At 39.9% G+C, this 14279-nt stretch overlaps 2 protein-coding genes across 2 annotated transcripts in view; both read left to right on the top strand.

Moving 5' to 3' along the window:
* Nucleotides 1–9295, top strand: part of zgc:101744 (Receptor expression-enhancing protein 6-like) — a 16541-nt gene extending 7246 nt beyond the window's left edge. Inside the window, exons 3-6 of the mRNA XM_037695120.1 lie at nucleotides 4434–4527; nucleotides 5845–5983; nucleotides 8355–8523; nucleotides 8685–9295. Coding sequence (XP_037551048.1) covers nucleotides 4434–4527; nucleotides 5845–5983; nucleotides 8355–8523; nucleotides 8685–8722 — 440 coding nt within the window. The 3' untranslated portion in view covers nucleotides 8723–9295. The remainder of the gene's footprint in view (nucleotides 1–4433; nucleotides 4528–5844; nucleotides 5984–8354; nucleotides 8524–8684) is intronic.
* A 4243-nt stretch (nucleotides 9296–13538) lies between these two features.
* The window catches only part of diras1b (DIRAS family, GTP-binding RAS-like 1b), a 17922-nt gene continuing 17181 nt past the window's right edge, over nucleotides 13539–14279 (top strand). The window contains exon 1 of the mRNA XM_037695119.1: nucleotides 13539–13674. The gene's annotated coding sequence lies outside the window, so the exon portion shown is untranslated. The remainder of the gene's footprint in view (nucleotides 13675–14279) is intronic.

Below are 14279 nucleotides of genomic sequence, written 5' to 3'. Positions count from 1 at the left end.
TCCACAAACATGTTGTGAAGATCAGACTCTGATAGATCCTGTTCTTTAAATCAAACAGGGTCCACTCACACCTGATCATCATCCGTCGATTGAAAACACCTGACTCTAATTTCACCTTCAGATTAACTGATAATCCTAGAGGTTCACAAACTTTTATCATCACAAATATGTAATATTGGATCAGTTTCTTCAATAAATAAATGACCAACTATAATATTTTGTCTCATTTGTGGGTTCTTTTTATCTACTTTTTGTATTTGTGTGAAAATTTGATGATGTTTTAGATCATATTTATGTAGAAATATAAAAAATTATAGAGTTCAAACTTTCAAGCACCACTGTATTTAGAGTTTGATCCATCTGTTGCACGGCGACAGATCGTTGTTCTGTCCTTATGACACAAGTAGGTGGAGTTGATGTAAGAATGATAGTTTTGGTCAAATATCTGATTTTCTTTTTGCTCTTCTGATGATTGTTGTTTGATACGATGTTAATGGAAATGTATAGAGAAATGTAATTGCTACCAGACTATTTTAGACCTAAAATAAGTGATGAGTTATTTTTCCCACTTAGAGTCCTGATGCAGTGATTCTGGCAGAGCCTTAATTGGTGTGATTGTAAATACAATCTAAAATATGTTACTAAAACATTTAACCTTCCCTTTTTTACCTACTCTGAACCAGTTTAGTGAGCTGTGCTGCTTTGAGAACGTGGATGTGGTAAAAGCTTCTATTTTGCACAGTGCAGGTTAAGGCCTAAAGTGCCTCCTCCACACACTAATAACTAATAGACCTTTCAAACAGTTCTGAACCCATTAAGCTCTGAAAAGCCATGTCAGAATTATTAATAATGCATTCTCAGCATAAAAGATGAGATCTGAAAATGACTGAGCAGCTGTAATTAGAAAATATTCTTTGTTTTATTACAACAAACTGATCGATTTAATAGTAGTTTGACTCTCTGGGCCTTAAACAGATTTATTTACTGAGAAAATATACAAAGCGGATTCCAAAAAAGTTGGGACAAGTCCATTTTGACCACTGTGTGGCATCCCCCCTTCTTCTTACAACACTCCACAGACGTCTGGGGACAGAGGAGACCAGTTTCTCAAGTTTAGAAATAGGAACGCTCTCCCATTCATGTCTAATACAGGCCTCTAACTGTTCAATCGTCTTGGGCCTTCTTTGTTGCACCTTCCTCTTTATGATGCACCAAATGTTCTCTATAGGTGAAAGATCTGGACTGCAGTCTGGCCATTTCAGTACCCGGATCCTTCTCCTACGTAGCCATGATGTTGTGATTGCTGCAGAATGTGGTCTGGCATTATCATGTTGAAAAATGCAGGGTCTTCCCTGAAAGAGATGACGTCTAGATGGGAGCATATGTTGTTCTAGAACCTGAACATAGTTCTCTGCATTAATGGAGCCTTTCCAGACATGCAAGCTGCCCATGCCACAAGCACTCATGCAACCCCATACCATCAGTGATGCAGGCTTCTGAACGGAGCGTTAACAACTTGGGCTATCCTTGTCCTCTCTGGTCCGGATGACATGGCGTCCCAGTGTTCCATAAAGAACTTCAAACCGTGCCTCATCTGACCACAGAACAGTCTTCCATTTTGCCACACTCCATTTTAAATGACCCCTGGCCCAGTGCAAACGTCTGAGCTTGTGGAGCTTGCTTAGAAATAGCTTCCTCTTTGCACTGTAGAGTTTCAGCTGGCAACGGCGGATGGCACGGTGGATTGTGTTCACTGTCAATGCTTTCTGGAAGTATTCCTGAGCCCATTCTGTAATTTCCTTGACAGTGGCATTCCTGTTTGAAGTGCAGTGACGTTTAAGGGCCCGGAGATCACGAGCATCCAGTAGAGTTTTACGGCCTTGACCCTTACGCACAGTGATTGCTGCAGATTCTCTGAATCTTTTGATGACGTTATGCACGGTTGATGATGATAACTTAAAAGTCTTTGCTATTTTACGCTGGGTAACACCATTCTGGTATTGCTGCACTATCTTTCTGCACAACAATGGTGGAATTGGTGATCCTCTTACCATCTTGGCTTCTGAGAGACACTGACACTCTGAGAAGCTCTTTTTATACCCAATCATGTTGTCAGTTGACCTAATTAGTGTTAATTGGTCTTCCAGCTGTTAGTTATATGCTCAATTTCCTTTTTCCAGCCACTTATTGCTACTTGTCCCAACTTTTTTGGGATTTGTTGATGCTGTGAAATTTTGAATCAACATATTTTTCCTTTAAAATGTTACATTTACTCAGATTAAACTTTTGATCTGTCATCTATGTTATATTACGAATAAAATATTGACATTTGCCATCCCCACATCATTGCATTCAGTTTTTATTCACAATTTGTTTAATGTCCCAACTTTTTTGGAATCCGGTTTGTATTTATTTATTTAATTTATTAACCTTTTATTTAACCAGGCAAATCCCATTGAGATCACAGATGTGTTTTGCAAGGGAGGCCCCTGAAGGCAGACTAACATGCATGTTTTTGGTCTGTATAGAGGTCAATCTAAAAAAACAAAACAACTCAAAATGGTTATGGGGAATGTATTAACAATGCTTGATAAATACACAGAGTGCAATTTGTCATTTTGGAGAAGTTTAAACTAATTGACAAACCTTCATTAAACTCTTACAGAACAAACAACTTTGAGTTGGAAATGTAAAATCCTAAGCAGGGGGTCACTGGTGCCCATAACCTGCAGTCACTGTCCGAGAGGCGGGGACACCCTGGACAGGTCGCAGGCAGGTTCAGTTGTTGCTATAATAAATACAAATGTATGTGAACTCCTCTCTAACCTGTGGCTTAGTGGTTGCAGCAGGCGTCTTTCAACGAGAGTCTGAGTTTCATGTATGCAGTCACATGTCAACATGTCTGGGCAAAACATTAAACCCCTTTCTGCCTCCATTGTACCCTGTTGGTGTAGGAGTGTGTGTAGAAGGGTACGAGAGGCCACAGACTGTGTTGTAAAGCACTTTGAGCAGGTACTATATATTTAGAGAACGTACAGTACCATTTAGTGGAGCAGCTGATTCTTACCGTCTTGCCTTCATAAACATGAGTGCTCTGTGAACTTGCAGACCTCCAGTTTTTACATTTTAACAGCACTGAGCTTATCGTGACATCGACGTGCTGCACATAAATTCTTACATTTGGCTTTATCTTGTGCTTTGCCCTAATCTGGTTCAGTCACAGGAAGGAGGGCACAATGCTGAGAAACATGACACTGAGGTGTGTCCACCTGGAGGCTGTGCACGGACCTCCACTTTAATGTGAACACTGACACATCGAGCTAGCGGCTATTGTTTGTTAGCTTCTTGTTTTTCCAAACTGACTTCTATCCTCGTTAGAATTTGCAACAATTGTTCTTTGTGTGTGTGATAATTTACTGTGAAGCAGAACTTCATTTTTAACAATGCTGATGTTTCTGCCACGCTGTGGAGCATTACATGTGTACGCCCAGTGCGTTTATTTTATTTTATTTTAGCAGCTTTTGTTTTTCCTACAACAGCGTGACACATGATTGTACTGGTAGTTTGGCGTGTGTCAATAGTTTAGATTGTTCCTGTTGAAGTAGCCAGTTCTGGATCATTCATCAATCCCTTCGCGCTGCCTCTCAGACTGTAACGTGTGCTTCTGGTAACTTGTTGTATAGATGAACTGTGGTCCTTACTTTGACCGGTTTGCCCAGTTCTTTCTTCGTTGACGAGTGCTGGAGCCACTGATAGCTGCACAGAAACAAATGAGATGCAAAGAGCAGCTACTGGTTAAAGCGCTGATTGAGGACTTTTACTGCTCAGGTCCATGTGACCTCGTGATGTTTATGACCTGAAGGTATTTAAGTTTTATATCAGCAGGTTTGATTTGCATAAATTATTGGCATTACCAGTAGCTGCAAGAAGATGTGTCCAAGAGCTCTAACGGACAACAACAGTAAACTGACAGATATTTAACATCTGTAATAAACCTTAAAAAAAAACTGTTTTAAACAATAGCCTGCTTTAAAAACAGTTGAATCAGGCTGAGTGTTTTTAAAGAAATTACCAAGAGAAAGGTTGGAGGATAAAAAAGAACCAGACAGTAACAAGAGTTTCTAGAGGTCTTTAAAAACAAGTTATTAATCTGAACTCAAAACTTAGTTACTGGTTTTTCTTCATTCTCTGCATTTTTATCTTAAATGTTATACTTGTCTTCTTTGTAGCGTTGCTTTTTAAAACTCATTACACTACAAACGTCATACAGACTTCAGTTTGGCGTTCTTTCTAGTTCCATCTTTACAGCCTTTTATCAGACAAGTGAACGAGCCTTGCCTTAATGTTTGTACAGTAACATGATGACCTCGCCCTCCGTGTCCTGCCCCACCCTCTGCTCTCACCTCACCGCCTCTTTATCTTTCTTTCTGCAGGTGTTCTTGGTATCATCGGCCTCTACCTTCTGTTTGGATATGGAGCCTCCTTACTCTGCAACTTGATTGGCTTCATTTATCCTGCATACTTCTCGTACGTGTAACTTCAGTTCTATTTTAGTATCAAAGCACACACAATAAAGCAAGTTTCACTTTTTTTCTCTAGTTTTTACCATTTTATTTAATCTAAGCTTAAAAACCATTTAGCAGACAACCATTAATGTCTGTTAAAGCACATTTTTATCCTATAATTTTATTAATTAGGCCTGTCCAAATCTTTCATTGGACTACAGATACCATATTTTCCGCTGTACACGTCACACCGCCCTCTGTCACATCAGTCCAAATATGTCTAATAAAGTGGAACAATCCATAAATACGTCGCATCTATTATGCGCCACCGCTGACAAACCGGAAATGTGGGCCGGTGTTGTGCCAAAAATTGATTTGGCTGCCAAATGGCGGCCACGGGAGCGTGCACGGGAGGACTTTAACAAGAATTTAACAAGATTAACACTTAAAAACAATTATTTGTTTGCTAGAAATTATATTGAAGGTGTGTCTCAGTTTAACTTTTATTTGATAAATTTACTTCAGTGGTCAAATCAGCTGCATTTTGCCAGGGCGGCGCACTGAAGTGAAGCTGATTTGATGGTTGCTCCAAATAAGCTGGACGAAGGTGGGAAACTTTGGCAAGCCGATTGTGTCATTAATAGCCACTTTTACCTATTACATGATACAACTGCATGCCATATACCTCGACTGCCATCTAGCGGCTGAAAATGGAAGTGTTCAATATTTTCAATGTCAGAATGAATGAAAACGGTCATATCTCAGCCATAACTTGTTTTTTTAAATATGGGAAAAAAATCATAAATATGTTGCTTCGGTGTATAAGTCACAGGGCATGTAATGATGCAAAAAAATGCAACTTAAGTGCAAAAAATACGGTAGACTCCAGCTGTGTTACTGACATATTTATCAAATGTAGCTATTGAAGAGCTGTGTTTAAGGGCTCTTTTCATTTTTAATCAAAATACAAATTAAATGCATGAATGATTCTAACTTACGTTTCTGCTTTCTCTTAGTTTTAGATGAAGCTTCTTGTTTTAACTAGGAAAAAATCTGCTTACTCTCAAAAAACAAATGTCTTTAAAATGATTGTAAGGACTCTAAAAGTTTAAAAGTTTTCCAATGTCTTTTCATAAAACAGATGAAGGTTTTATGTGTTTAACCCTTTCAACACTTTTTCTGTTAAATTTGTGCACACAATTTAAACCATGGGAGCAGAACAAAATAGCTTTTTCTTTTTTCAAAGAGAACTTTATTGAACTTTTTGAAAATAAAAATTAGGAGTAAAACTTGAGGTTTACATCACATTTCTGAAGTGACACTGTCCCTGTTTGTTCAGCATCAAGGCCATTGAGAGCAGTGTTAAAGAGGACGACACGCAGTGGCTCACCTACTGGGTTGTTTATGGGCTTTTCAGCATAGTGGAAGCCTTCTCCGACATCTTCCTCTTCTGGTTCCCCTTTTACTATGCTGGCAAGGTAGGCCAATTTATTATATTGTATTTCTTTTTTACACAAATACTCTTATGTATAATAATGTTAGACAGATGCTTACTACTGGGGTAAACAATAAAAAATACATTAAATCACAAACTTTACTTCTTTCCAGTTCTAGAAAATTGGATAAATAGCAACAAGATAATTTTAATCATTTTTTTCCCAAGCTGAAAATATAGTGTCTGCATGCAAGTCAAGTCAATTTATTTATAAAGTATATTAAAAAAAAACAACAGATTGTAACTAAAGTGCAGCACAACAATAATGAAAGATATAAGACAAAGGTCAAAACAAGAAAGAAGAAAACAACATTAAATAATCAAAAGAATAAGAAGTGGACATTATAACAAGACAAAATCAGCTCACATTGAGTTAAATGTCACTGAGAGCAACGTGTTTTTAAAAACAGAAAGTGAAGAAGCCCATCGAGTCTTAGTCCTTTGAGTTTGACCTAGTTTTAGAGCCAACCAAAAACAGGTGATCACGTGGTCTCAGCAGGAACATAACGTTGAAGCAAGTCAGAGATATGAAGGTTCAAGACCATGAAGATATTTCCAAATCAGTATAAGAATTTTAACATCAACTCTGTGGTTCACAGAGAGACAAAGTTTGCAGGACAATGCCAGCAGTAGAGCTAGAACTGAGCACAGTAACATTTTTTTTTTTTTTTTTTTGTAATTTTTAAAGCTTAAAGCCACATAAACCTTGACGTCTGTAAGACAATGTAGTAGAGGGTGGATTGATAAAGAATTGTCTAGCTTTAAAGAAAAGTAAATCTGGCAGTAATCTGGCATAACAGTGGAAGGAAATACATGTTTTCTAAGAACAGACCTGAAAAGGAGCAGGGAGAGTGAAAACGGGAGCAGTCTAAGAATTGACCCCTGAGGAACCTCACAGAAAAGAGGTGTTGCTGTGGACAGACAATTTCCAACATTGCACAGAAGCTTTTGTCCCTCTGGCAGGAACAGAACCAGTCTAACGCTGCACGTGATCCCAACCCAGTGCTGTAAATGAGAAATAAGAAAACTGGGGTCAACCGTTACAACTCAACCATTTGCTGAAAGATGATTAAATATTGTCCAAGAGTTTTGAGAGAAAGGGACGTTTTGAAATTGGTCTAAAATTTGAATGAACTGAAGGATCAAGTCCAGGTTTTTATTCATCAGATGTACTACTGAATATTTAAAACCTGGTTCTGAGACGGCTGCTTTTTCTACAAATTGCAATTAATAAATAATAGTTTCAGTGTTACTGACTGTGATGTCTCCACCCAACGTCTTGTTGGTAATGTTACTCGGTAATGAGATGAGAAGCAAGTACCTTTTGCACGATGTTGAATTCTTAATGTTTAGTTAAATTATACAAAATGAAATTTGTTTTAGTTGGATCTCAGTACACATGTGTACCAACACTGCCCTCTTGTGGGCACATTGTATATGGTCCAATGTAGACAAAGTTCACTATTCTGCAAAAGTATTTTTATGCTTTGGATGTTTAGTGTTTCTTGTTAGATAATGTTAGCAAACATTTACTGACTAAAATTGTTTTATACGTTATTTGATGCTTGTTTGATGAGATGAAACCTGTAATTCTGAAAGCAAATAATTTTACCATGTCCTAATTTCCTGTTGGATGTAAGATTTCAGCTCCTCAAAATGCTGAAATCCTGAGTGTCTGATCCAGAGTGCACAGGTCAGGTACACAGACCACCGGACAGCTCTTCACTGCATTTTAAATAAGCTCAGGTCAAGACAACAGTTGATTTTTAATGTTTCTGTATAGTGTTACAGAATTTCACTGAGTTATTTTCATGGCAAATTAGGTCTTTAGTATATATTGGGATAATTATTTTCTCTTTTTTTAAATCTGTATTTATTGTCTCTTAACTTGCAGATATATTTTGTAAACGTTGTTGAGACTAAATGACCTCATCAGCTTGTCCTGCTTTCATTGTGTTCAGAGTCACCCTACAATCCCATTATGACGGTATTCATTCCCTAAATTTAATCTGGGAGAAAATAGGATTTAAAACAACATGTCATTCTGTAATGTGAGCTATGGTGATGGTAAAAAAAACGGCACTATTATAGCACAGTACACATTTTAGCAACATGGCCGCTTGTCTTTTATTGAACGCACGGCTTTTTAATTTTAGAAGTACACTATTTTTGTCATCAGTTAAAAAAATCTCATAAGGTTTTAATGTTAACTGTTAATATGTAAACCAGTAAAATGTATATATATATATATATATATATATATATATATATATATATATATATCTCCAGTTTCTGTGGAAAAGAATCTACAGAGCCACATTTGATCTCAGATGTCCTCTCTGCTCTCTCCTCAGTGCCTCTTCTTGATCTGGTGTATGGCTCCGGTGACATGGAACGGTTCTGACATCTTGTACACGCGTGTGATTCGGCCGTTTTTCTTGAAACACCAGGCTACCATGGACACCATGGTCAACGATCTGAGTGGCAAGGCTAAGAACCTCACTGAGACCGTCGCAAAGGAGGGTCAGTCTCCAACAGTGTACATAAACATGTAACATTCAAATTCACAGTAATCACATGTAAAATCATGGACTACATTTTTTGATTAATTTTTTATAGAGTTTTTACATTTTAAGTAAGTCATATTTTCCCCTTTTGTTTATTTTGTTTGTTTCTTCTGTCAGCTGTTAACCGGGCCCTCGGCCATGAGAAGAATCAGTAAGAACCATGGAAGGCTTTGTGTGTGTGTGTATTTGTTTGTCGTCCACCTTTTTGTTTGTTTGCGTCTTTTCATGTTGGGAGATGCTGATGAACCCGCTCTTCATGGTGAACTGAAGGCTCCTGAAAATAAAACGTTTGTGCAGCCTCGTGGGTTTACTGCCATCACCACTGCGAGGACACTTAATGAACTGTGACCATTCTGTGTGATCTTATTGTCTTTGTTGTGACTATGGATAAGAAGAATATGATTATAGCAAAAAAAAATCCTAAATTAATAATGTTTGCTTGCACACTTTAGACACTTGAGGTACAATCATTGTTGAAAACCAAATTCACGAATGAAGAAGTTCGTTATCTCAGGACATTTGATGATCTCATTTTCCTTCAAATCTGTTTATAAACCTCGTTCTTACTTTGATAATCAGGTAATCATTATGTTCTTACAAGCCTTGTTCTCATGTGTGCCAGGCACAGTTCAGTCTGAGGTACTAAAACTTTTACCAGTAACTGGAAAACTTTGAATTTGTCTTAATTTATGATAGTATGCCTGTATTGATAAAAAATAAACTGGAACCCTGACTAACTAAAGCAAGTGTGTTTGTCTGGCTTCAAACCTTTAGATGTTTTTCACATCTCAGAAGATTTGATTTGCTCCATATTACAGCGTTCATGGGTCTGAGAGTTGAGGAAACAACTGCTGTGATAATGAGAGGCAATTACATCCATCCATCATCTTTACCCACTGCTTCCTTATTGGGATGTGGGGGGTCACTGGTGTCCATATCCAGCAATCAATGTGAGAGGCAGGGGACACCCTGAACATGTCTCCAGTCCATCACGGGGACACGGAGACAAACAACCATTCACTCTCTCACCTAGAGACAATTTAGAGTTACCAATCAGTCTAACATGCGTGTTTTTGGTCTGTGGGAGGAAACCGGAGTACCTGGAGAAAATCCACGCAAGCACGGAGAGAACATGCAATCTCCACCCAGAAAGACCCCGGCCGGGATTTGAGCCTGCGATCTTCTCGCTGAGAGGCAACAGCTCTACCACCTGATCCACTGTGCCACCTAGATACTAAACTCTCAGGATTTGGTTCAAGAACATTAAAAAAAAAAGAGAGAGAGAGATGAACTTAATTTGCTCTAAATGTAAGAGGTGCCTGTTTTTGAAAACAGTTTTAATGTTTTTATTGTTGTTTAATGCACCATATTATTTTATGTTAGTATTGTTTAGTGTATATTTTATAACCTTGTATACCGTTTATTTCTATACTTCATATTTTTGCTGTTTTTGGTTGTAACTGGAACCTTCACTACAATTTCCTTCCACCACATGGACCACATGTGATGTGAATGACGATAAATGACTTTGAACCTTTTAGGGGTAAAATATATATAATTTTTTGTATAACTCACTTTTTACTAGAAAAAGTTAACATTTAAATTTTGGATTAAGACAATATAGCCACACTGTTTGTCTCTGTTGCTACATCCTCTGGATCTGTGTGACCTGCCACCCTCCAGTACAGTTCCCATCATTCAGCCAGTCCAACCATCCAGCATTAATTGGTGTTTGGCTCTGGGTTCACGCTTCACAGCCTCTGAGCGGGCGGCTCTTTGTGTTTGTGCGCTGGATGTAATGGGAAGCGGTGGATGGAGCCAGTGTGCCGGGTCGCACAGCACCAGAGGGAACGGAGGGCACCCGTCTGGAAAAGGCCTTCGTGAAGACGTCTGCTGCGCGTTTGTTGCGTTTCGCCCACTGATGGCAAAAAGGTTATTGATCTCTACATAAGATTGGATCCAGAAACCAATTATGCATGTGCTGCTGTGTGAGCTGAATCAAAGCGGAGTATTGAGTGTTGGCCCTGGAAGAGCTCAGGATGGAGAACGTGTCATTTTCAGCTGCCTCGTTCTTTTAGAAACATTTCTTAAAATGTGGACCCTGGAGACACATATTCCCCCCACAGGGAAATTCAAGCGATAAGGGCAGAATGTTGCCTTGTACTGTTTCGTTGCTCCAAATGATCATCCTATAATCCTACTTAAGTACTGAGAGTATTTGATTTATTTAACCCCTTTACTTTGATACCATGAGTTAATTATTGGTTTTAAGAGGTCACCTGCTTGACCTGTGTGTGTTTTTATTATGAATCCAGCTGTTCTTTGAAAACCTCAGAGGTTTCTTACAGAGCATTGGAGATCAAATGGCATTATGAAGACCAAGGAACAGATCAGCTGTTAAAGTTTAAAGCAGGATTTGGTTATAAAACAATATCCCAAGCTTTGAACGTTTCGCAGTTTAATCCACCATCTGAACATGGAAAGGGTATGAGACTGCAAACCTACCAAAACATGGCTGTTATTACTATTCTGTTATTATTCTGACTGAGCAGCAACCAAAAGACCCCATACATCTGTAAATATGTGAAAATAGGTGCTCTGCTCACATAAAAACTAAGCCTTTTGGCCTAAATGCACTAAAAACAAAGAAAATCTAACACTGCACAGTTCAACACACCAAATGTGAAACATGGTGGAAGCAGCATCATGCTGCTGCAATGCTTTTTACTTCAGCAAGGACAGGGAAACTGGTCAGGAAGATGGATGGAGCTAAATACAGGACAGAAAACCAGTTAGAGCAGAGGTGCCCAAAGTGAGGCCCGCGAGCCAAAGTTGGTCTGCCAAGCTGTCCTCCTTTCTATATTAAAATGTCCTTTGAAGAATCAATCAGTCATTCCACCGTTGACTTTAATGTTAGATGGAAAAGTCGGCCCAATCACTACCGTACATATAGGACTGTTTATTTATGTTAAATTATTGTTGCTGTTAAGTTGTGTTGCTGTTGGACATGCATTTTTTTTTTACATTTTGCACTACATATACATACTGAAATGCCAAAATTTCAATATCTGTTTTAATTTCTTATACATGACATTTGTTATATTTTGTGTTCTGTAATGTTCTTTATTCAAAATGGAAGGTTAAATAACTATAATAAATAAATGGACTTTACTTAAAGAAGTATTTGCATTTCATGAATTATATGTTTGCATTTGGCCCGCAGACCTCTGATGGACTTTAAATTTGGCCCTCTCAGGGAAAAACTTTTGGCACCCCTGAGTTAGAGGCTGCAAAAGACTGGAGGCTGCATGGAGGTTCACCTTCCACCAGGAAAAAACAGGAAAGTCCAGCCAGAGCAACATTGGAATGGGTTATATGAAAGCATGTTCATGTGTTAGACTGGTCCAGTCAAAGTCCAGACCTGAATCCAACTAAAAATATGTGTCAAGGCTTCAAAACTGCTGTTGGGACACTAAATTCAACCTGACATAATCTGACAGTACTTTTACTCCATCTGCACATTCAGTTTTGGTATTTGGTATATATGACAATTAAAAACTTTAACTTAACGTAAAGTCAGTTAACTCGTGGAGGATTTATTAATTTAACCATTATTTACAACCCCTGCTCATCACACAAGGCCTGTGCAGTTCTCCTGCTGACCGACAGGGGGCGCCAGACGCGGCGCGGCCTGTTCCCAGAGTTGGTGAGTCATACGGGAGCGTCACGTGCAAACTGCAAACAGAGCTCGTAAGGTCCGGTGTGGCACGGGCTTGGCACGCGTTCAGCTGCAGGGGGGGGGCCGTGCAAAGGTTTAAACGCGGTATTTACATGGCGCAGGTGGCATGAAGACAATTTGAACTCAAATGACCGGAGCTTGGTGTGAATTGACGCGCGCTCTTTTTGATGCGTTAACACACTTCCGGTGCACGGAGCATCACCAGTGAGCGTTTATGATTCATTTTTCTTTCCTGCGCGTTCCTGACCGAGTCCATGTGGATGATGGTGGAGACACCGCTGCAGCTTCTGCCGCTGTCCGTGGTGCTGATCAGTCATTCAACAAAAACAACTTCACGTCTGAAGCTCCAAAAGAAAACGGCTAAAACATTGATGGAAGTTAATTTAAGGGATCCCTTAAAGGAATGTCTCGCGCCTGAAATCATCTTGTGCTGAGAAATGACATTTAAATCGTGCCACGCTCACAAGGTGTCACGCTCAGAGCACGTGTTGTTGATGCGCCTCAGCTACTACCACATCAAATTCTAGTTTGATTTCTGTCACATGAACTGAGCCCATGTTGATTAGCTGTGGCAGCCATCTTGAAACGAATCAGCTCTAAAGAGTAATCAGTTGTAGAAGAACACTCAACCATGAGTTTGGGAAAGTTTCATTAAAATCCGACTTGCGATTCATGAGATATTTTGCTAACAGCTGACAGTGAACGGCACAATGTTTAAACAACGCCATCTATAGCCCTCAGATTATGTCTTCTGGACATTCAGCTACCGCGCCAATAGATCAACTGTATAATTTTATGGGTTATGGCCATTTTGGGTTTTTTAACTTCATTTAGTTGTGGCGGCCATTTTGAATCGGGTGGACTCCTAAAGGTAAACAGCTGATCATCCAATGGATATTTCCTGAAGTTTTCATTCAAATTAATTCAGTAGTTTATGAGATATTTTGCTAACAGACAAACATAGGAAGGAAAAGATCCGCCTTCTTTCTGTGGCGGGTGATCATGTAAAATGGCTCTGGCACATAAATGCATTTACAGGGTCCTAAATATTCACTGATGGATCATGAGCGCAGCTGTGGTGACTTTAAGGATGAATTGTTTCATCTTTATTTATTTGTTTGTTTGTTTGTGCGCTCTGGCAGCAGGAAGTGTTGAAAGTGGAAGGAAAGCCGGTGTGGGCACAGCAGAGCGCCTCCCACGTCCTATCTGCGAACAGGAGTGCGTGTGTGTGTGAGTGTGTGAATGTGTGTGTGTGTGGTGTTGGAGCTCGGACGACATGAGCTGCACATGAAGCCGCGTAAAATGTTTTAAGACGTTTTCTGCTCCATCCCGTCGAGGACGCGCCTGAAGCGGAGCTGCCACATCACGGTCAGTAGAGATCAGCTTGTTGTTGTTGTTGTTGTTGTTGTTTTACGCAAAGGTTTTAAAGATGCTGGGGTTTGTTAGAAGCCGCGGTCCTCGTGCCTAGCCTGCCTATAGCTGCTGCGCGCGCAGGATCTCTGTCCACCTCCATCACCCGTCTGCATTTATGCGTCTTATTCCACACTGGCTCAAATCCATCACCACGACTCTTAGTGCGTTTAGAGAAGCGCGTGAAGCCGCGCGGGTGGAGCGCGTGGCAGATGATGGAGCTGTCATGATTTTTATTAAGATTATTTGTTTCGTTATTGCCGGAGCGGCGGGGGCCGCTGTGAGATGGCGATCCTCTGGTATTTATGAATGAACCGAGAGGAGTGGGGTGGTCTGTAATGGCGCTGCGCAGCCCATTCCTGACTACAGCCGAGGGGGCGACGCGCGCGCGCCTGCATCACTGTAAAGCATGACGCCGACGTGACGCATTGAAGCCCGATGTCTGTAGTTTAATCTCCTCCATCTGGACGCGCGCGTCTTATGGAGAGTCTTCTCCTCCATTTGCGTTTCTCGGTGCAGTGGATGCGGATATGCGTGTGTGTGTGTGTGTGTGTGTGTGTGTG

This window comes from Nematolebias whitei, chromosome 21 (genome assembly GCF_014905685.2).
Source record: "Nematolebias whitei isolate Nwh7 chromosome 21, NemWhi1, whole genome shotgun sequence".
NCBI classification, from domain to species: Eukaryota; Metazoa; Chordata; class Actinopteri; order Cyprinodontiformes; family Rivulidae; genus Nematolebias; species Nematolebias whitei.
This window is presented reverse-complemented; position numbering and strand designations above follow the sequence as displayed.